Genomic DNA, 24,791 nt, shown 5'->3' on the forward strand with positions numbered 1-24,791 from the left:
AAAAAACATAGGAAAAACTAGATCTTTCCTTAACATGATAAATAGTAAATATCTAAAACCAGCCAGCATTATATGTAATCATGATAAACTAGAATATTTTTCAATAAAATCAGAGGTGAGGGGGTAGCTAAGTGGCGCAATGGTTAGAGCACCGGCCCGGGAATCAGGAGGACCTGAGTTTAAAATCTGGCCTCAGACCCCATTTGCCTTGCAAAAGCCTAAAGAAAAGAAATAAAAATAAAATCAGAGGTGAGACAAACATGCTTATTATTATCATTCTTTGACCTAGTATTATAGGAGCTGACTATAGAAATGAGATAAAAGAAGAAATTTAGATAATAAGTTTAAGAAAGAAAAAATTATCTATTTTGCAGTTGATATGATGGTGAACTTAAAGAACCCTAGAAGTCAGATAACCAGCAATGTTTCATGACACAAAATAAATCTACATACATTTTCAAGATTTCTATATAGTAACAATAAAACCCAGCAGAAGGGACAAAAAGGGAAATTCTATTTAAATAACTACAAAATGTATAAAAAATTTAGGAGTCTCCTTACCTATATTTTGAAGAATTATATAAATACAACTCTGAACCACTGTGTACAAAGCCATTTTTCTTTAAGCTTGAGATGTTAGATCCTCTTGAGCCCTTTTGTGATTCAGAAGAGAGATAAAACTTTGCTTAAAATTAGGCTAGTGGTCATATCTTTATTATAAATATTCTTTTCCAACTTTACTGACAACTATTAAATCAATATTATTTCACACAGAAATCCTATGGTTCAGATTTGTAATAATTTGACTTTAAATGATTGACATTGGAAAGCCAAGAAAAAAAGAAATGAGTTGCCAATTATAAATAGAAGATAAATTAGGGAAGGGTTAAGGTTTAAAATCAGCAGACTTGAGTTACCAACTATAAAGCATGTGTGAAGAAAAATCTTAATATAGAATTCCATGAGAAAAATCTGCATGTTTGGTTGAAAAGGTGTTTCCGCAGGTGGAGAAAGTTTGACCCAAGTAGAGAAGAAATTCAGTTACTTTGACAAACTACAAGGTCAGCTATGGTTAGGTTATCAGATTGTCTCATTTTTTCATCCATTGTCTGTGCACTTCCCTAAAGCTTGGATCTATTTGAATAACCTCCCTCCCTCAGATAAATGCAGTTCCTGATACTCTGAAGGTAAGCCATCACTGAGGAAAGCAGTTTTCTCCAGGCCATAATCAGTTTACATAGATTTTTAACTGACCTTCCTCTGAGCATTTGTGATGCTACCTAATGGTGAAAAATTGCCCTAGAGTTGTGGTTCTTAACTTTTTTATGTGTGTCATGATTACCTTTAGCTGTTTGGTGTAACTTCTAGATCCCTTATCAGAATAATGTTTTTAAGTAATTAAAGGAAATGCTTCACTAAAACTCCAGTAAAAGGTTAATGAAAATAAAGATCTATTTTTTTTTCCATCTAGGTTCATAGACCTCCCTGGAATCTATCAAAAAACTCCTCTGAGGTCATGGGCCCTACATTAAAACTGTGTACCCTTCAGGCTTGACCATCTCATTGGAAGGATCAGGGCCTTACTATTCCTTTACTATTCCTATTTGCTCTAGGAAAGGATTTTTACTCATCATAGACAAGAATAGGCAAGTTCAGAGAATAAGAAAGCCCTCAGAGGGGAGGAAAAGAGGCCAGGTTATTTAGGAAGTGGTATGATGCAATAACTCCCAAACTTAAGAGCAAACCTCAAGAGTTATAAAAAGTTGGAAGGTTTTTTTCACAAACACAACCGTTTCACAGAGGCAGTTTACATAAAGGGGGAAAGGGTATCTTAGATCCTCTTGAGAAAAGGGATCGGCTTGCCTTACTTGGAAGCCTATGGTGTATTTTAATTTTTAAGCTCCTTAAATTAATCTTTTAATTCCACATGCCATTCAACAAGTATTATTAGTATTCTATTAAGTTCAAGGCACTCTTCTAGTCATTGGGGCAGAGAAAGGCATAACCATCCCTGTTCTCAAGGGGCTCACAATCTAATGGTGAAACGACATGAGAACTGCTTTGTATAAACACATGTTAAAACTGCCTTCAAGTGATCAAAAATATGTTCTCTTATTGTGAGACTACAGTATGGGAAATTAGGTAAGCATGGGAGGAAGGAGAAACTATAGAATAAAGGGGAGAGAAAGTAGAGTCAGTAAAGAAGGGAAAAAATTCTATCAGTGATACTTAAGGTTGAGAGAAGCTGGTGCAGGGGGAAGGCTGAGGAAAAAGAAAATGAAAGGTAAGGCTGCTGGATGCAGGGGACAATTCAGGAATAGGATACCTAATTTTATATTTACAACAGACCTGTAAGGTAAATAGGGCAGAATAAATGTTACTTTCCTCCATCTTATAGGTGAAGAAACAGGTACAGACAAGTTAAGTAACCCCTCTTAGGGCATAGAGCAAGTTGGCAAAGGAAGGATTAGATTTCAAATTTCCTACTTCTAAATCTAGGAATTTCCAGTGAAATCAAAAGATAACACACCAGAGGAAAAATTTTCTAAATTGTACCATACTTGACCTAGTGAAAATTTCCATCTGTTCTCATCATGCCTTACTACCAAATCTTGTTTTTCTCTTTCTTTCCACACATTGGCTATAGTTTTGTCTGTGGCAAGCATATTGACATGTTAAGAAAAGAGAAGAGATGTGATAACCTTTTAGGGTCCCAATAATAATCATCTTTCCCAAACTTACTATTCCATGCTACATCACAGCATAAGGGCAACCTTGAGTTCTTGGCAGCTAGGTTGTCACAGTGGATCTGAAGTCAGGAAGAACTGAATAAAAATTTAGTTTCAGACTACTACTAGCTGTGTGACCCTGGGCAAGTCACTTAACCTCTGTCTACCTAAGTTTTCTCAACTGTAAAATGGGGATAATAACATCAGCTCCCTCAACACCTGAGGATTAGATGCAATAATATCTGGGAAGCACTTGGCACAATGGCTGGCAAATAAATGCTTTTTTCTTCTTATCTCCTTGAAGATTATACTAAGAGGATGCATGCTGTAGAAAGTCCTACCAAAAGGTATAGATAGATAGATAGATAGATAGATAGATAGATAGATAGATAGATAGATAGATATAGATATAGATATACATAGATATAGATATAGATATATATATATATGGGTTTGCCAAAGGTCTACATACCTATTGTCTAAAGACAAGCCCTGCCAAAGTATAAAGAATAGCAAGTCAGCTTCTGGTACTTTGTATTCAGGATCTTCCAGACTGTGACAGAGTTATTCAGTAAACCATTAAAAGGTCTAATAGTAGAGTACATAATTTCCATTTTCCCTCTGAGTAACATGGGACTGGTTTGTAACATATTTTGAGATGGATTTTTTTCATGTTTGGAGTCTTGAAATGAAACAACTGCATAACAAGAAAGATTAAATGATGAAAGAGGGATGAGAGAAGAGAAACTGTAATCAAAATTTTAATACAACTATTTGCAATGAAAATTAGAAAATAGAGATCCAGTGGCCTTAATATGGAAGAGAGTAGTGTTGGTACAATTTTCCTCCACTCTCTTATCTGACAGTCACTACACCAGTTGCTCAGTCATTAAAGAATGTTAAAACCATGCAATCAACAGAACCATTTAAAATGGTGTCAGAAAAGTCATTTACTTGACAGCCTTAGAAAGGAACAAGAGTAATTTTGTAAAAGTCATAGAACCAAAGATTTTCTTTAGGAACAACAATCTTCGGTCAGTTAATTACACAGACCAGAATCAACTGAGATTTCATGATTGCATAAAATAGGAAAGTACCAAATTCACATATCAGTCCTACTAAAAAAAAAATAACTTAAAGTCCACTTCCTAGGAATGGTAAGTTAAGAGCATCTCTTCATTTGGCAGCCTGAAAAACAGCATTGGGAGATATGGGATAATATGTCTATAATCAATCTTAATATTTGTCTCTAAAGTTCTCCCTAAAAAAATCCAATGCTTAGATTGATTTCTTTAGCTTATTTTATTCCTTTCAAAATTATTTATTTGCCTTTTTTACTCAATTATATAATAATAAGAAAACTGTTCATTTCAACAGTGGTATAATTTATCCAGGTCAGGTTAAGGCACCTTTAACAGTTATTCATTTATTCCATTATAACCTCCATTGTTCTCCACCACCCAAGATTTATTTCCTCTGATGTATTCATGAAAATCATTTTACTTGAGCCCTTTTGGTCACTGGAAAAGTCAGAATTTGTGACTAGTCCAAAGCAGTATCTTTTCTATGAATTAGAACAACTTTACTTTAAACTCATTATTCAAAGTACAGTCGAACATAGCTGTATACAACTGAAGGGAATTTAGAAGCTATCTAATAACTTCCTCTACCTCCCAAGATTGTTTTCTCATTCAATACAATGAGAAAATAATTGTAAAGCACTCAGCAGAGCACCTAATACACAGTAAGCACTATGGATCTGTGCAAATGTTAAATATTATTCTAATTAAGTGACCTGCAAGATCACACAGATAGGCAATAGGTGCAATTGACTTTTAGAAGGTAAGATTTCTAGAACATGATTTTGTTACTTGGAGGGATACAATTAATCCTTGATTGGCAGCTTTAAAGAATAAATAACCCAGTAAAGGCTAAAGATCAAAACAATTTTAGAGGAACAATGACTATAGAGAACTGAAAATGAAGTGTTCTTTTAATATTTTTGGATGATCTTGGGAATTATAGCTATGCAATATGTTTATCAAAAACCATAACAAAATAAAGGAGAAAAAAGTTCAAGGGATTTTCAGTGCTTTCATTTTACTGGCAAAATGACAGTTCTCCCCTAAAAAGGCAACATGAGTTTAGTCAATAAGCTGCTCTGTGGGCCAAGGAAAAAACCAACACAAGATTCTTTTTCTATTTTGGCCCTGATTTGGCAGGTAAATCTTACTCAATATTTGCATATCAATAGCATAATAATATTTACCACTTATTTTGCACATAAGATACTTTACTTGATTCCACTTAGCCTCTACAAATGTAATGAGGCAGAGAGCCCTCAGTCTGGTCCCCGGCCATTACACCAGGGTTATAAAAGATAACACAAAGATACCTATTCCAGGAAGGGCTTTTGAGGTCCAGTACCCTTACAGACCAAATCAGCTAATAATGTGGTCAACCTACCTGCAATTCTGTTTTAAACTACATGATCCTAAAGAGCTAGAGTTGTGTGATTTGAAATATAGTAGCTGAAACTAATCCAAATCAAGCCAATGGCATTGATTAAATGCTTACAATGTACAAAACCCAACATTAAGAACTGAGGATTCAGAAAGAAAATTAAAACGTCCTTTCCTCAGGAACCTTACATTCCATCAATGCCTTAACTGCCATTACTATCAATTCTACTTATAAACTGGGATTCTGGATTCACACTTTTACTGATGAACAGATAAATAGGAAAGGCATGCAGATAGTTGCATTAGTGGGCTATAGGTTGTTAGTAATATCTGACACTTATGTAGCAGTTTAAAGTTTACAAAGTGTCTATGGTGGCCCAAAAATTCGATTCATTTTAAATTTTAACAGCTTTAATAGCTTTAATAGCTTAAATTTTTGTTGTTGTTGTTGTTTTGGGTTTTTACAAATCAAATTGGCTTAAGTGGCTTGCCCAAGGCCACACAGCTAGGTAATTATTATTATTATTTTCAATCATTAAGTGTCTGAGGCCAGATTTGAACTCAGGTACTCCTGACTCCAGGGCCGGTGCTCTATCCATTGTGCCACCTAGCCACCCAATAGCTTAAATTTTAAACTAACTTCCATAGCTTAAAATGAATTAAGACTTTCTGGACATTATATATGTGTTTGTATACATTTAAATGTGTGCAGAAGTATATATATATTCATTTGATATTAATTTGATTCCTACAGCAATCCTAAAAAATAGGGACTGTAGCTATTATTATCCTCATTTGAAAAGTAGTAAATAAACAAAAAAATCCATTAGAAAAATGGCATTTATTAGCAAAAAATATCTATGGATGATAGTACAAGTAGTTTAAGTTTCAAAATCTGCATTCATCCTCAAGTCCAGAAAGTGAGGGGGTTCAGTCCTCTTTCTGTGGTTAATTTGTTTTTGTAAAGACTGCATCTTCCTATGGTACCCAGGTTGGAATTCAAGGTCCAATCCCAGGGCTGATCCTGATACTGATCTAGGAGCTTTAACCTGCTCTATTCCCCACCTGGACCAATTCACCCTTTCCTTAGGCAACCTGGTGCCACCACCACTCCTGGCAATAGCTCAAGTCCCACAAAAATCAATCATAGAGCAAATAATTTTACCAAATGCTCAACAAAACACTGATTAAAAATAATAATTCTATCTTGCCTATTTAAAAGACTTTATACAATAGTTCACTTTGTGTCAAGAGAGAAATACATAAGCTCATATTCATAAGACACTTACCTGGTTATTGTATTGGTTTAAAAGTAAGGGGTTTTTTTGAGTTATATTGAAATTTATTTATTTTTTTATTTAATATTTATTCTTATTTTGTACAAATAATGTTTTTTATACATTAATAAAATATTCTTGTTTAAGAGTAAATGAAATACCCCCTCCCCCATAAATATAGATTCGCTTGAGCGATAAAGTAAAGGGGAGAGAAAAAAATTAAAATTAAAAAAATAGTAATAATTGTAGGTATAGCCAGGTGGCGCAATGGACAGAGCACCAGCCCTGGAGCCATGAGCACCCAAGCCCACATCCGGCCCTGTACACCCAGCAATCACCCAGCCATGTGACATGCAAGACACCCAAACCCTTGCCTTGCAAAAACCAAAAAAAGAAAAAAAAGACCCTATGTATCTATGTATTTATCTATGTATTATACATATATATATCAGAGACTACTTAGCAGCTTTGGATTCGTTTATTTTTCCAGGCTCTGAGACATGAGATAGGTAGATATAGATAGATAGATCTAGATAGATAGATAGATAGATACACAGATAGATAGATACATAGATACATAGATGGATGGAGAAATTGAAATTAAAGAAGGAATGGCTAACTCTTTTAGTCCTGCAAACTGACCATGAGGGTCCCATTACCCTCCCTTGGGGATTAATTCAATTATACTCAGTAGTAAACAAATTATTCCATTGCCCTTTCATTTCCAAGTTAGAAAAATCCTATATACCTATTAATTTGCCAATCAGAAACAAGTCAGATAAGAATTCACACAAGGATTGGTAACAGTACTTTGTTGTTTAAGTATATACCAATCATTCTGAACATTTCTGTAAAAATATTTCCCCTTTGGAAGAAGAGGGCAAGTCTGATCAGACTAACTCACCTTTATATCTTCTTTATAATATCCTCATAATGACCATAAGTTTTGGAGAGACAAGCATTATTACTATTATTCTCTCTAAACTGATTTAAAAAATGAGACACAGAGAAGTTAAATGATTTCCCTAAGATCAGACAACAGGAGACAGAAACCCCAAACCATCTTGTACTTCTTAGTCCTCATGTCTCTACTAGATTTCCCTGATTCTTCTATTTTTATATAACCAAAGACATTTTTTCCATATTATTTTTGTCATAAAATGTATTCTTAATCTGTCATTGTTAAGCATTGGAAAGATTGTTGAACACAAATTACGAAAGGGAGAATTGGGGTTTTTTTATGTTGGAAGATATATAATTTCATTAGTGTGGGTAATCTTTCCACCAACAGAGATTGCAATCCTTAAATTTGAAAATTTTTCTAGGTTCTTTTGAACTAGCCTATTTTAAATAAATGGACTACATAATATCACAGTCTATTAAAACTGACTTCTGTAATCATTTAGCAAATGTCACTGAAATTGAGGGATTAAGACAAACAACTGCTGAGGAGTTGACTAAGAAACCTACATATAAATAAAGCTAATTACCTATCTGGTTAAAAGTAAAAATCCTCCCAACCTGCTTTTTAGCATCCTCGTGTTCAAAATTTCCAGTAATGTATCAGTGAAATATGAAAGGATTAATTGTGAACACTAAAACTCCTCGACATCCAAGACTAGTAAGTATTGGGGGGGGGGGAGAACTATTTTGTGAGAGAGGCAAGTGCAGAATGATTAGTGTTGGTACTTTAAAATGGGAACTCTAGTTAACAATACTTATTATCTTCTTAAAAGTGATGGGCTTCCAATTCAGCACTATGGACAGCCACTGAAAGAATTATTGCTACAAATTATTCTTAGCAAGGTTCTCAAGACTTTTTTAAATTAGATCATTCTAAGAGAGTTAATATTAAAGGATTTCAAAACTATGATTTTTCATAAAATTTGCTTACTTAATCAAGCTACTTCAGTCATGGTAGGAAAAAAACATTTCCCAAAATATACATAGTTAATTAGATATGTGACAGCATCTGCTTAAGAAAGGTCTTTAACTGAGTCAGAACTGGCCAACTAACCACCTTCAGAGAAAGGATTGTGAAACAAGAATGTATCTAATTATGTACATTTGTATGTTGTAGGCAAGCATCTAAGATTAAACAGATGCATATTTTGTCAACAATAACAACTAGCTATCCAGACACAATTTCTAAAGTGCGACAAGTTGTTGAATGTTCGTTCTGGATGTGTCAAATTACACGAGAAATATCTGTCCCTTTTGTGGAGGGGGGGGGTAAAATTGTGTTTATGATGCAAACTTTATATTATCATTGTGTTGACCTGATTTAATCCTGTAATCTTCTTTAAGATGAAAACCCTTTAGAATACACTGTGCATGGGTAGAAAAACCTTTAAAGGTCTCTGAGTTTGGAGCACCTGCTCTGGATTTACTAAATTAAATGATTTCACAAATCAGAAGAGAAACTGTATTTCTGCTACAAAAAAATTTCACTGGAGAATTGACAATACAAATCTTTAACAACCATATTTAGTTAAAAGTTGTTGTTGCTGCTGCTTTTGTTGTTCTTGTTGTTTTTACCACACTAAGACTATTCAGTAATTGCAATCTGTTTCCTACAGTGCCCTGCCAGACGGTCTTAGATTATTTGAAAACTGTCCTTCAGCACCATAATCAGCTTATGATACCACAGCCAGCAGATCAGCCCACAGAGGTAGTGTATGATATAAAGATAAAAAAAAGTGTTTTATGTTTCTGATTTCAATGAGATAAAACTGATATTTTAGTAATCCACCAATAAAGAACCAAAGAATGCATTGGTGACAAATTATATTTCTGAAAGCCAAGAGTTGACCTGTGTATATGTCTTGTTGTTTAGATGTGTCTTGAAATGACAATGGTACAATGGGGAAGAGTGCTGGATGATAGGAAGCCTTGGGGAATTCAAATTTCACCTCAGATACTTACTAGCTGTGACTCTGATCAACTGATTTAACCTCTCTTAGACTTAGTTTTCTCATCTGTAAAACAAAAATAATATTAATATCTACTTTGCAAGGTTGTTGTAAGGATCACATGAGATGCCACATGAGTAGCACTTTAAAAACTTCATAGTGCTATATGAATCCTGGCTATTATTATGAAGGTGGTGATGGTGGTGGTGGAATAGTCTGACTACTAGTTAAATTTAAAGTTTCTTTACTAAGTAAGGAAACTATAGTCCATGCAAATGCTCACCATTTTTAGCAGATCTTCTCAACCCACTTAATCACTTACCCCAACTATGTTTCTACTACATAACTCTATTAGAGAAATGCTAGCATAACATCTACTCTGTCTGTCAATAAACATTTATTAAGCACCCACCATGTGTCAAGACACCATCTCACAACTGCAACAGATAGTTTTCAAAGTAATTAATTGGTATAGGAGGACATTTCACTGAAATCTTTGCTGCAAAATAGTTACCTACTGAGCAGATTTTTCATACAAAAACCTCCCTGTTTGTGGTTGAACAATTGATGATCAAGTTTCTCAGAGATAAACTATGTTGGATTAGAAGAGAATAAGGTTATGTAGTTTAGAGACAGCTTTGTAGACAAAATACTATTAAATATTAGCACTTTAAGGTCTACCTAGTGCTTTATAGACATTACTCCAGTTGAGCTCACAATATACCTATGAAGTAAGAAGTAGAAATATTCTTATTCTCATTTTACAAATGAGTATTGTGCAAAAGCAGGCTGAAGTTATATGACTTATCCAGGAAGTCTATAAGTGTTGGAAGCAGAAAACCCCGGGTCTTCTGACTTCAAGTCTAGTTTCAGTAACTATCCAGAAGTTGGAAAGATGGAAGGAAGGAAGGAAGGAAGGAAGGAAGGAGGGAGGGAGGGAGGGAGGGAGGGAGGGAGGGAGGGAGGGAGGAAGGGAGGAAGGAAGGAAGGAAGGAAGGAAGGAAGGAAGGAAGGAAGGAAGGAAGGAAGGAAGGAAAGGAGGAAGAGAGAGATGGGAGAGAGGGAGGGAGGGAGAAAGAGAGAAGAGAGAAAGGAGGGGAGAAAAGGAGGGAGGAGGAAGAGAAGAAAAGATTATGTCAGAAAAAGAATATGTCAGGCACTGCATTACATAATTTATAAATATTATCTCATTTGATTCTCACAACAACCTTGGCAGATAGGTGCTATTATTTTTCCTATTTTATAATTAAGGAAACTGAGTAACATTGTTATTAAGTGTCTGGGGCAGGATTTGACCTCCATCTATCTTCCTGGCTTCTGGTCCCAGGCTTACTCCTTGGTGCCATCTAGGTGTTTTTCACTATTCCAGTTGAATGGGAAAATTACTGAATTTATTTCCACTCTCTAATTTTTAATCTAGTTACACACAATGTCATCAGTCATATTGTTATATTATTTTTATTCTAGTTAACTATTCCAAAATATCATTTCCACCATAATCTAAACAGCACTGTAATTTTTTTTATTTTTGAAACTGATTTTTTTATAAGTTAATATCAAAAATGAGAGGGTCCTAGATTAGCCCTATTCACTGGTATTTCACACTTCAAAAATAATACTTTGCTGATTTTAATGATATAACTTGATTCTGTAGAGAGATAGCAAACAGAGAGTTCACTTCAGAACCAAAAACACCTCTATTCAAGTCCCATCTTTCACACATACTGGCTCTGTGAGCCAGGACAAATCATTTAAATTCTCTGTTCTCTAAGACTATATTGATGGAGAAAGTGCCAGTTTCCATGGTAGAAGGAGTTTCTTCATCCTGGGCATTCCCTAAACCCAGTGAAACTGCAGGTCCAGTTCCAATCTTTAATATGAATATGAAATGCTTTTTAAAGTCCTTTTCACAGCATAATAGGAAGCATACATTTTTGTTGTTGTGTGGAGGAATTCCCTCCACTAAATAAGGCATAAAAAAGGTGTCTTACTGTGACACCTCATTACAAAATGGAAAGGACCATAGGTTCTTGAAGATGGTGTCATCAGAAAGCAGGTTCTAACAGTCCTCCAAACTAGAATGGTATCAAGTACAGGCCTAGTAAAGGATTATATGGTGTTATCTGAAGATGATGGGAAAAGACCATTCCTGAATCAAGGAATTGGATTGGAGTAGATTATCTCTGAGATCCCTTATGTTCTAAGATTCTAGAGATTAAATAACCTGCCCAAAGTCACCTCCTAATCCACTACTCCTTTCATTAATTACTCCACATTGTTTCGTTGCTATCAACAATGCTGGAAGAAGGGATGTAATAAGAAACAAAAGTTTATTCCTTTATGAGTCTACTATTCTCCATCTCCTTCCTCTCCTACTAGCAACGGAGTAATAGTTTTAATTTCAGGAAGTTTCCTTATCTGTCCCCTCACTCTAGTATTCTTTCTCCCCAAAGCCCAGTTAGGATTTGGGGACATCTGTCAATGGAGAACATCAATAGAGAACATTCTAGTTTAGTTCTTCCCTTTTCACCCTCCAGATCTATATTTACACCCCTGCCCCTACCTCAGCAACAAATATCAGATCCTGCTTAGAGCAGTCACACAAATTTCTCAGCAACAATGGTTTTGTATGCTTTTCAAAATAGAAACTTCAAATTCTTAATTACTTTGAAATTAAATTAAATAGCTGGTCAAAACCAGTAAACCCATCTGGAATAACATTTTGTGAATAACCCTATCTGTTTGTTAGAAAGAAGAGAGGGTGAAATTGTAAACCAGACTGCCCTTTTGTCCCTCTGCTTCAATTAAGGAATGATAAGGGACTTTCACCAGTTCTTCAGCTAAAAAAAAATACACAATTAAGTATTCTGTTTTCTTGTAGATAAAAGTAGGATATGAGAGAATAAAATTCAGGTGGCAAAAGTGTCCAAATGTAGTGTCAAAAGTTTTTACTATGGGTTTTTTTAGTCATTTTTACTAGCTCAGAGTGTTTAATAAACTATCAATGGCATTAGCATCATTCCAAGGAATGTAAATTATGTGAGTTTGGATCCTGAAATGAAAAGAAATGTATCATCTGATTGAAATCAGATTTCCAAAGGAGTTTTAACAGTACTCCTAAATACTCTGGGATAAAGGAAAAGATCGCTAGCTCAACCTATCTCTTGAAAACATGGACCACTATTTTTTTGATGACTTTTCATGTTCAGTGTGCAGACTTAGTGGTTTGGTAGTTTTTATGAAACTTTTGTAATGTGCCAAAGCCACTTCTGTTAAAAAATTAGAATTCCACTTATTCAAGATACCTACCTGATTAATTTTAGGACAGGATTTTGAGGTAGTCCTGTGAACATTATTATCTATATAATTGTTAGAATGTTACTAACATAATCCTCTTCTGTGTTCCTTTCTACCTTTTAAACTTTAACACATACAAGCACAGACACACACACACACACACAAACACACACACACACATGTGTGTGTGTGTATGTATAAATTTACAAAGAAAAGTAATGCCTGAAACCTTCCAATTGCTTGGATAGAAAAGGCAACAAATCTTTAATTAAAAAATTGGAGACACATCATCTGTAAAAGGGGAAAGTGGTACATTGGGAGTCAGATAACTAGGATTCAGTTTCTAGTTTTGCATCCTACAACCTGTGTGACCTTGGGTGAGTCCTTTAACCTTTTCTGGGTCTCTATTTCCTCATCTATATAATGAAGGAGTAAGACAAGGTCACCTCCTAAAGTCCTTTCCAGCTCCTAAGTCTGTAATGTAATTTTATAAAATACTTTACTGAAAAATGTGACCTATTACAGAAGTTAAGCTTTAAGGACTCTCCTTGTCCATGCATAATCAATTTAATATTAATTATTGAATACTTAATACCGTGCTAAGCACTATATGAAATATGTGAATATATGTATGTGTATGTATATGAACATTTTGTATGTATAAACATGTTTTATATATATGTATACACATACATATTTTTATATAGTTCCTACCTTCAAGGTTTTTTTAATTTCATCCTTAATTTTAAAAATATTTCTTAAATCTGTATTCTTTTTTCCTGCCTTAATAAGTAAAGTGTGCTTAACATCACTTCATCATAATTTAATCCATTGGAAAGTTCCTGCAGGATTTTGGTGATTATTCTGAAGATAGTTAAACTATACAGAGCCATAGCTGTATGCAGTGCCAGACAATGGACTAACTGCATCCAGAGCACAATGACAATGGGGCATAACAGAAAGAGCATTCAACTTGTAGTCAAAAGACCCAAGTTCAAATTCTGGTCCCACACCAAGTAGCTTGGTGACTTTGAGCAAAAATCACTTAAGTTTTCTCATCTGTAAAATGAGAAATTGGGCTAGATAATCTTTGAAATCCTTTCAAGCTTTCAATCCAGTAACTATTCCCATGTTTATAACATTTTAAGGGCATATAGAGCTCTTTCTTCACAACCTGGTGAATGAGGCCATGTAATGATCATTTTCTCAATGGATCAAGAAGCATTTATTAAGCGTCTACTTCATATGAGACCTTGTGTTGGGCATCAGGGACATAAAGACAACAAATGAAGCAATTCCTTTTCTAAAGGATCTTAAAATCTATCAGGGAAGACATTTTATATATGTATGCATTCATGCACATATACATACATTACATACATATATACAGTTTGCTTTATTTTTCAGTTGTATCCAACTTTCCTTTATCCCATATGAGGTTTTCTTGGCAAAGGTACTAGAATGGCTTGGCATTTTCTTCTTATAGATGAGGAAACTGAGGCAAACAGAGTTAAGTAACTTGCCCAGGATCACACAGTTAAGAAATGAGTGTCTGAGGCCAGATTTTTTTTTAGGTTTTTGCAAGGCAAATGGGGTTAAGTGGCTTGCCCAAGGCCACACAGCTAGGTAATTATTAAGTGTCTGAGACCAGATTTGAACCCAGGTACTTCTGACTCCAAGGCCGGTGCTTTATCCACTATGCCACCTAGCCGCCCTCTGAGTCCAGATTTTAATGCTGGTTCTGATTCCAGAGATGGCATTCTTATTCACTGTGTCACCTAGCTGCCCTTATATACATACATATACACACACCCATAAACACACACTATGTATGTGTTTAATATGTGTGTGTATAATATATGACAAATAAGTGCAAGGCAATTAAAACCCAAATACTTAGGGAATGCCCTACAAATTTCAAAGTTAAATGACCTACCTTATGAGTTGAAGTCAGATGTCTTTACTCCAAGTCAGTCCTATACTGTCAATGACACCATTTTTCTGATGTTTTTTAGTCCTAAAAATAGAAAGAGGAAAAAAGTTTAAATGAAGTTCCTGGTTGAGACTTGCTATATTTCTTGACTTCTTGCTGTCTTGACAAACTCATAGCAAGGGTAATGGAATCTTTTGATCAGGTTTGATTATCCCTGTACATATATTGCCACTTGTTTTCTTTTTCTGTTTGTGCTAAATATACCAATAAATTTTAAAAATCACAAAACAGACAAAAAAATTAAGAAACTAAAGAAGTTTAGAACATCCTGAAAATAAAATTAATTGGTACATAGCATTTTTAGGCTAGCGAAATGCTTCATGTCAGATTTGAGCTTTGTTGTTATATGGTTTAGATAAATAGATAGATAGATAGATGATAGATAGATAGATAGATAGATAGATAGATAGATGATAGATAGACAGACATATATATGCACATACATACATACATACATTTATATACACATATATACATAGGAAGTCCAGTGTATAAAGTACTGGGCCTAGAGTCAGGAAGACCTGAGTTCAAATCCAGCTTCAGACACTTACTAGCTATGTGACTTTGAGTAACTCACTTAATATCTCTTTGTCTCAATCCATGAGAGATGGAAATGGCAAACCACTCTAGTATCTTTGAAAAGGAAACTCCTTGGACAGTATATGATCCACAAGGTCACAAAGTGTCAGACATGATTGAACAACTGATAATAGCAATAAAAATACACATGTATATGTGTGTATGTATGTATATGTGTATGTATGCATGTATGGTCAAGTCTAACAAGTCAAGCATAACAACCTCTAGCCAAACAGAGATTTTTTTCAAAATTAAGCCCCTCAAGGATTAAACACTGCCTTGTTTATAACTGGTAGTAAATTTGTAACATTGTAAAACTGAATGAGTTGTTAGGGTTTCCCCTTCTTTATTTTGTATACCTTAATTACTGGAGAAGGAGTACATTAAAACTGAGATCTTGGGTTAATTAATTGGTCCTGGACTATAGAATTTTATAGACCACAAGAACTGAAGTAATGGTAGTGTAGGTACAATTGACTAAACATGGCTTATAAACGTTACTGAAATTCCCGTAATTAGCCCCACTGCAGCTATTGAGCCCTGGGATTTTATAGCAGACGTAAATTATGAAGGTTAAAAGGAAGAAAAATTTTGAGTTGACATAGTGGCATTTGCACAGGGCTATAATTTGAGTTAATGTGTTTTCCTATGACTATTAATGAACCTTTTCTAATTTTAAAATTCACTTTTCTATTTACTTTCTCCACATTGTTTTCAAGGTAATAGGTTGGCTAGCAGGTGTGAGGTGTTAAATGCAAGTAATAAATATCTTATGAAAATATGTCATAAAAGTCATGTCTGAAGTACTTAACTGAAAGTGGAGGGGGTGATGAGACATTTTTGATCTCACTCTTCAAAGTCATTTTTATGCCTCTGAGTAGACTGAAAAGGAAAGTTATGGGTATATTTAAATGGTGTTCCCTGTCATTGAATCTTGTCACATTTTAACCTACCTGTTAAAGTGCAAGTTATAAATAGCTACTCTCTCAAAGGTATTCATTATACCTCATTGGGCTCTTGTTATAGAAAATGCAAATGTAATTTAAAAAGTGCCCGTTCTGAGTATGAGCGATTACTTGCTCCCTTCAATACGTGGTTTATTGTCAGCATAGCAGCTTGGTTACAAACCTGTTTTCCTTTCAAGCAGAGATCGTTTGAGCTTCTCTCTGTATGCCTAAGTGTATAATGGAAAATGTTTCACTTTCCCAGGGAAGCAAGCAGCTGTTGAACAACTATCCTGTCTACATCACTAGTAAACAGTGGGATGAGGCTGTAAATTCTTCCAAGAAAGATGGGAGGCGGCTACTTCGATACCTCATCAGATTTGTTTTTACAACCGATGAGCTTAAGTACTCATGCGGCCTTGGAAAAAGGAAAAGGTCAGTGCAGTCAGGAGAGACAGGTCCTGAAAGACGTCCTCTGGATCCAGTTAAAGTAACATGTCTCAGAGGTACTGCATCCTTTCGCTCAGTGTCCGCCATACGTGACCATTTCACTGCATTGGCTGTGGCTCAGTACAAGTGTTCAGCTTTCCTGTATTTTGATTTTCCTGAGATCTCACAAGCTTTGTGTGGCCCATCAATTCCTTATCCAAAACTTCCTAGAGAACATTTTATTTGCTTTGGCATCAGTGCTCTGATTTAATGGTATATTGACATTACATAGCACTGTGATTTACATGCTAAATTCAGATTCAATTTCAACCAAAAGTATTCTTTAATCAAACTGGGATGTATGAGAGATGGGGAGAACCAGAGCATAAGGACTATTAGGAAAATATATAGAGGATTAATAGGGGAAATGTATGGAAGAATAAGGGAAGAAATAATTTTTAAAAATTGTTCACATAATTTTGACTAGATGATTTTCAATTCCCCTTTCCAAATGCCTGCCCTTCCTCATATCCCATTTTCTAATCTTTCAAAACCTTTTATCCCAAATGTATATAATCGTTTATTATGTTAGCCAAATATCAATAGACATGTACTAAATTCGGTTAGGTCTTTCCCATGCTATTAAAAAAAACTTAATAAAAGATCCATTGAGCTGATGTTTTAATCAGTATTAGCAGATAATATGAATCACTAAAATTGGTTGGATCTGTTGTATCAATAAGGTTAGTGGAAATTAACAAAGAAAAAACATCAATTAATCATGTAGATAGTCTTATAAACAGTCTGAGACCATTTCTGCCACTAATTAAATATTTGGAAAGTCACTTGAATTCTCTGGCCCCCAGTTTCCTTTAACCTTTATTATAGTATATGAATGCTACAAAGCCACCAAGCAGAAAGAGGAAATGAATAACAAGTTCAAGAAGCAGGTCAAAAGTTGTCAAATGAACATGGTAATTAAAGACTTCAACTAGCCATCCATATAGAATCTGAGGGGTCTCTTCTGTGTGTCTCTTCCTATCCTTCTCTGTCTCTCTCTCTCCCTTCCCTTTTCTCTTTTTTCTTTGTCTCTCTTTTCTATCTCTCTCACTGTCTCTCCATTTTCCTTTCTTCTCTCTCTTTTCTGTCAGAAACAAAACTTATGATAAATTATTGCCTTGATCATAATTTAATACTTTAAAATGTAGAGGAAGCACCAAGGAAAATTACTATTCTGGACCTAATTCTTATCAATAATTAAAATTGGTTACGAAAGTAGAAATTATAAGAATCTTAGAAAACTCTGACCATGAAATTTTAGTGTTTGTGCTAGATAAGGGGGAAAACCTGATGTTATCTGACTTGTATCCTAGATTTGGAATGAGATTTCAGAAAGTTCAGTAAAAACTTAAAAAAATGGCTTAGAATTCTGCAAGGAAAGCTTATTCTCAAAAGTGATGGAATACTTCCAGAAACAAAATTCTGATGATGATGTGAAAATAAATTATTGCAACATATGTGATGAGGGAGAGTCATCTAAGGAAACTGATGTGGCTACATAGGGAACTCATCTACCAACTTTTAAAGGAGAAATCTTTAAAAGATTTTTAAAATAAATATATGGAGAAATGTTAGTAATAGGAAATAATTGGAGATACATATAAATGAAAGTTATAATCCTATAGAAAATTGATGTGTGGGACAAAGAATGTGGGACAAAGAATCTTAACTATGTTTGGGAGCAAGAAAAAGCTAGAATGCAGAGGAATGTGCAATTGTCAAATTTTATTTTTCTTATAATTTCTCTGCTAATGAGTATGTTCTCGTGTTTGGAAACAAAAAAAATGGTTAACAGATAAATAAAGCATGGCAAGAAAGTGTTAGAATCAGTACATTCAAGGCATTAGAGTCAAAGGAGCTGGGACCTAGAATACTGAAAGTACTACTACTAGGAGGGAGTGTAGGGCCCTGGAAAGAGTGCAGGGTGAAGGTCTTTAAAAGACCCAGGTTTAAATTCTAAGGGATAATTATGTCTATAGTTCCTCCCCCTTAAGACATGCACATGCACGTGCGTGTTCACACACACACACACACACACACACACACACACACACAAACACAAGATCACAAGAGATAATGTTTGTGAAGTACTTTGTCAATCTTAAAGTGACATTTGTCAATTGTTTGTATGTGTATGTGTGTGCTGTGATATACTATCAGTAATGTTAGAAAAATTACAGAGAACTGGAGCAGCTAGGTGATGCAATAGATAGAGCACCAGCCCTGGAGTTGGGAGGCTCTAAGTTCAAATTCACTCTCAAACACATAATAATTACCTAGCTGTGTGACCTTGGGCAAGTCACTTAACCCCACTGCCTTGTAAAAACTAAAAAAAAGGAAAAGAAAAATTACAGAGAACCAAAGATGTGCCATAAGCCAGGCAAATTTCCTCATTCCCCCACCCCCCAGAAAAAAAGATAAATGTGGTAGATTTTTCAAATTTATAGGACTGTATGCTTAGATGTGCTTCCCAGCAAAATTCTAGAACAAATTACTTAAAAGAAATGGTTCCTAGGTACTCTGAAAGGAAAAAGCAGCATACCCTGACAAGAAACATCTTACTCCCTTCCCTTTTTCATTTTTTTAAAATCAATGTTCAAAGCCTGGTAGAACAGAAAAATGTCACAGAAATAGTTTTCTTAGATTCCAAAAAATTATTAGACAAATTCTCTTATGATAGTTTTATAAAATGGATAGGACAATACTAGTTGGATGAATTTAGAACTGATTGAAGGACTGGACGCAAAGAATAGTGATCTTTTTGAGAGCAGGGATTGGGTTTGGCTTTTCATTTGGAAATTTGAAAGTAGAGTAGAGCAAAGAGATTTGGAGTCAGAGGGTGTGGGTTCATATACTGCCTCTGATGCCTGCTACTTACATAACTTGGGCAAGTTATTTAACCTGCTGGGGTCTCAGTTCCCCCATTTGTAAAAAGTTGAACTAAATGGTTCTGAGGTTTATTCTAATTCTGCCTCTATGATCCCAAAATCTCATCTCAGATGGAGTTCTAACAAAGACTGGATGACTCTTTGTCATATACATTCTAGAGGAGGTTCTGACTTTGATGTGGTCTGACCTAGGTGACTCTGAGACCTTTATAGTTCTATGAAAAAGCATCAGAAATTATAATGTCCTATCCAAAAGCTACTCAATTTTGATCTACTATAGAAAGAGGCCAAAATTTTGTCAGGAGAGAGAATTATTAGCAATAAAAATGGAAAGGCTTTTCTGTGCTAGTCAATCTGTTTATGACCTAGGTGTGATTCATCTACCTTGTAAGAATTTAGAAGAAATGATAACTTGCTGGTTGGTTGGTGGTGAGTCATTGTGGTTAAGATTCATGCCTCTGTAGTGTAAAAGGGTTAATATGTCAGAGGAAAGGCTCAGTCCTTAATCTTTGAATTAATGAAACCATCATGGGATTGATATGTCAAGTCTTGACACATCTAGAATTCCCTTGGGAAAAAAAAAGGTTCCTGAGAGGGACTAATCAGAGTTCCTTATAATTTTTAAAGAAAAAGTTCTAGTTTTAGCTTTTAACAGAACACTTACCCAGGATGCTAAAGACAGGCTTTCTGACTTCTCTTGGTCTCACCATTTACAATGAATACTATTAGCCCCAAGTTCAATGCAGTCAGCTCATTCTGTCAGAGCTATTAAAGTCATAATAGCTGTTTCTACAGTTGTAAAGCATTATGAATATGGGAAATGAAGGCTCTTGCTCTAATCCTCTAATACTCTCCTTACTGATTTTTTTTAAATTTCTTATATCATTTCAAGTTGGGAAAAGTTGAACAGAGACTGTAATATGAGAAACTAAGTCTGAGAGAAGAAAAACAAGCAAGAAGCAAAGAAATTGTTAGAGAATCCTTGGCAAAAAAAGGAAACAGAAAAGGGTTTCTTTCTTTTCTTTTCCAGATATATATATGTGGATATATATATCTATACACATATGTATACATACATATATACATGTGTGTATGTGCAGTTCAAAAATTGGAAGACTGATTCTGGAATCAGGAAGACCTGAGTTCAACTCTAACTTCTGACTCTTTCTAGTTGTGTGACCTTGGGCAAGACATTTAACCTCTGTCTGTCTCAGTTTCCTCATCTGTAAAATGGAAATAATACAGAGCTAATGATAGAACCATCCCTAGGGTTATTTGAAGGATAAAATGAGATAATATTTTAAAGTGCCTTGAAAACCTTAAAGCATTATATAAATTCTATTATTATATCAGAGGGAAAATATGCTATATTCCTTTGTTCTCTTCTTTTTCTATTTTTATTTCCAAACCTTAGCAGCATGCCTTGCACATAGTAATGCTAAATAGATGTTTCTTCCCTCATTCATTTTCAAGGTTTTATAAGCTAAAGAGGGAGCCAAAACATACATAAATAACATGAGAACAACTTTAAATATATGAACACATTAACACAATTGTGACTCGAGTTCAAACTGATCTTTCTTGTGTTCTTTCCTCCACCCCATTAATTCACAACAAATCATACCACTTTAGATGAGCAAAGACTTTTTTTCTTTTTTTCTTTTTAATGACTGTGCCTCCTTATGTTCCTCAGATTGGAAGTACTGGGCCAACTTATGGCTCTCATCCTTTTCTCATCAGCATGGGAACTTTGCACTGCTATCTTTCTGTCTCTCCTTAGGCAATTGGTGACCCCCCCCCTCTCTCCAGGGCTGACCATGTTAATATACAACTTAGTGTATAACCCACCACAGATTTAGCCTACTGCAGTTTAGGGTTCCTTAATTCAAACGATCCACCAGCCTCAGTCTCCGCAGTAGCAGAAATCACCCAACACATAGAAAATTTTCATGCAAACAAATCAGGTTAATATAAAAGTCAAAGTCATCCTTAAAGGGAATATAGGGAGGGACAAAGGGCAATCCCGTACAATTTTCCTTTATGATAAGGATAAGATTTAAGACAGGGGTAAGGAGAGCAAGGGTTTAATTCCCCCAGTCTTTTGTAGCAATATTCTCCTTAGTAATAGACTTCAACAGGCCTGACTTGATGATTACCTCGGGGATGACTGCCTCCATGTCTCCCTTCTGACATAGAACCTTGCTGGCAAACCTCATTTGTGCTCCTTCAGGCTGCCCCAAGAAATTTAGAAATATTCAAGTCAGTATAAAAAAGGTCAGGCAAACTGGGGTGTAGGTCCACTACCTAAGAACAAAAATAGGTAAACAACAGAAAAGAAAAATATATTTAAGTGTTCCTCCAAATTTACAGTCATTCATTAAACAAGCATTAAGTGCCTACTGTGTGTACAGCTTGGTGTAGGTGCTGGGGAAAATAGAAATCTGAGATAAAACGGGTTTCCTTGCCCTCATGGAAGATCCAACCTAGTAAGGAGAATAGGATACAAATCCAGATAATGAAGATAAGAACAATATTATTTTCCATAAGTTCGTTAAAGAGTTTCTAAACGAAAATGCTAAAATAACAGCTCTTATTTCTATAGCATTTTAAGATTTACAGAAGGCTTTCCTCACAATTCTATGAAGTAGATAGTATATGTATTATTAACCTGTCTCCTTTGCTGTCATATAAAACTGGCAATTCCCATGGTAAGCTTATTGGATTGTTATATAAGCATAGGCCAATTCCAAGGCTTTATTTTTCTCCTCTTGAAGAAGGTGTGGCTTCCCTTAACCCTGGGAGCCTTTGTTCCTTCAAGTTTCATTCCTATGAATTGTGTTACACTCTGGGGTTGGTGTAGAGATAAGACTCTAGATCCTCAGGGTTCTCTCAGAAGCACCAGAAATAATTGACAGTTATTCAAAAAGCTTGGTTTTCTGTCTTTTGCAACATACACTGTGATTCTTATGATTCTCAGCAGACTTCACAGTTTGTGAAGCTTTAATGATGAATAGTAGGGTAATTTTACTCATTCTAAACAAAAAAGACAAGGACAAAAAATGGATTTTTAATTAGTTGGGATCTCATGATCCAATACCTTAAATAAGAATAATAGAGAATATGTGGTCATGTTGTTTTAAATGAAAGCTTGTGAACTCCCAAAGCAGTTTCTGAAAATCTCAAAGAGGCAGGATTGAGAAAGGAAATACAGGTCAATTTTAAGTTCTGACAATTCAACTAGTAGTATATGGAAGCTGAAACAGAGTTCTCTAAAGCTCCCACAAATGGTGTATTTTCGGGATATTTTGATCAAGATCCAATAATTCTACACCATTTGTGAGTTATTAATTTAGTTCAGGTTTATGGGAAAAATCTAAAAATTCTGCCTTTTCTGTCCTATTAGATATAAAGTGGCCTTTCATTGATTGGATTCTGTAATTTGCTTATTTTATCATTGACAAAAGGCAACCACCCCTGCAGAATTTTTTGTTTGGGTAGTTCAAAATCTCTATAAACATCAGTGTTTCAGCTTATATATTATAGCATATATAGGCAAATAGTGTCTTTTAAAAACATGAAATTATGGAAGAATCCAAAGCAAAATCTTATGTGTTGAACTGATGACTCTTGAAGATGAATACAAAAATTGACAAGAAAAAACAAATGGTTAATAGGTGAAAATAAGAACATTTCTGTGATCATTTTAGTTCCTCAATTATATATTTTGAACAAGAAGGAATCTTTGAGATCAATTAGTCCATACCCTCATTTTATAGAATTCTCAAGGGGTTAAAGAACTTGCACAAGGTCCCAGAGATTATCAGGGACAAAAAATCAGGATTCAAACCCAGGTTCTCTTGAGAGAACCATTATGACTTTTTCTATTGATATTAGACATACTATCTGTTATTAATCTGGGAAATTTAAATATATATAATTCCATAATACTAATAACCAATAAATATGCCTCTTTATACATCAACTGATTATTATGGAGTTACAAAGAGTAGGGAAAACAGAAACCCCAATTCTTAAAAAACAAAACAAGACTCATACCAAAAAAAAAATACTATAGGCAATAGTGTTCAATTATGTAAGAGCTAGCACTAGATGTATAAACAACGTATTCCTTGATTTGAAATATATTACATTGACAGTAAAATAACTTAGAAATGTTTCAGCAAGTTTTTTCAATTTGGGTTGTTGATATTAAGATAGTTGCTAAGAAACTATCTACATGATCTATCTCATTAGGAAAGTATAGGGTATATACAAAAAGTGTAAGTATGATTAAGAAGGCATTATGACATCAACCATAGAGAACTGACCAAGTGAGAAAGACATGGACTCAACCCTTTCTTCTTATACATACTGGTTGTGTAATGATAGAGAAGACCCCAAGCAATTCTCTTAATATCATAAGTTACAGAGAAATTGCCAGTGCACCAGTGGAGGGAGTTTGCATACTTCAAATTCACTACAGAAATGAAATAATTGCCGATATAAACCAAAAGAGAAATAAAACCTATTCACAAAAAAGTAAGGCTAACCTGTACTTACAATGGATATCTTGTTTATCTGAGTTTAAAGTCCTATTCCAACAGTATATCTAGAAGAGAGGTCCCTGAGTTCTTTAAGATTGTTTCTTCAGATCCTACTGAATTTGAAAGGCTTTAGGTATGTTCTTGGTAGAGAACTCTGTACTGTCCAAGGACCAGTATAGCTAAATAAGAAAACAGTGATCATGAGTAAGTTTACCATGATACTCCATGAGAAGTATTACAAAAATGAAATTGATTTTTTTAAAACAAATTTGGTCCTCCAGAAGTTTGATATTTTAAAGCCACTCTAACTCTCAAAATATTAATACAAGTACATGTATAATACCATTCAAAACCTAATTATAACCTTTAATTCAGCAGTATGAAACTCAGAAGCAATCATCTCCACTCCTCAAGACTTTAGTCCTACTCTGTTGAAATTCACAGATTTGTAGCTGGTGAAAGAATACTATGTAATCATGATTATACTTCTAGAATTATGGAAATGGTAAAAATTGCCAAAGTGAGAATGGATACAGACTATGGATTTGGAAATTTGCTCTATTTTTTTATTAAATATCATACAAATGATATTTAATTTTTTTTTTCTTCAAAACTTCCCTTAAGCTTTCTTAGTAGAGAATGGGGTGGATTGAGGGTTGTGGAAGAACTGCCTTTTT

General features: G+C 34.7%; 1 protein-coding gene across 2 annotated transcripts in view; it reads left to right on the forward strand.

Moving 5' to 3' along the window:
- Positions 1–24,791, forward strand: part of BEND4 (BEN domain containing 4) — a 49,260-nt gene that overhangs the window by 16,066 nt on the left and 8,403 nt on the right. Inside the window, exons 3-4 of one of the 2 annotated variants that reach the window (XM_074229530.1) lie at positions 9,048–9,139; positions 16,459–16,699. In XM_074229530.1, the coding sequence (XP_074085631.1) occupies positions 9,048–9,139; positions 16,459–16,699 (333 nt within the window). The remainder of the gene's footprint in view (positions 1–9,047; positions 9,140–16,458; positions 16,700–24,791) is intronic. The other variant, XM_074229531.1, reaches the window with a different exon arrangement.

This window comes from Macrotis lagotis, chromosome 3 (genome assembly GCF_037893015.1).
Source record: "Macrotis lagotis isolate mMagLag1 chromosome 3, bilby.v1.9.chrom.fasta, whole genome shotgun sequence".
In the NCBI taxonomy this organism is placed as follows: domain Eukaryota; kingdom Metazoa; phylum Chordata; class Mammalia; order Peramelemorphia; family Peramelidae; genus Macrotis; species Macrotis lagotis.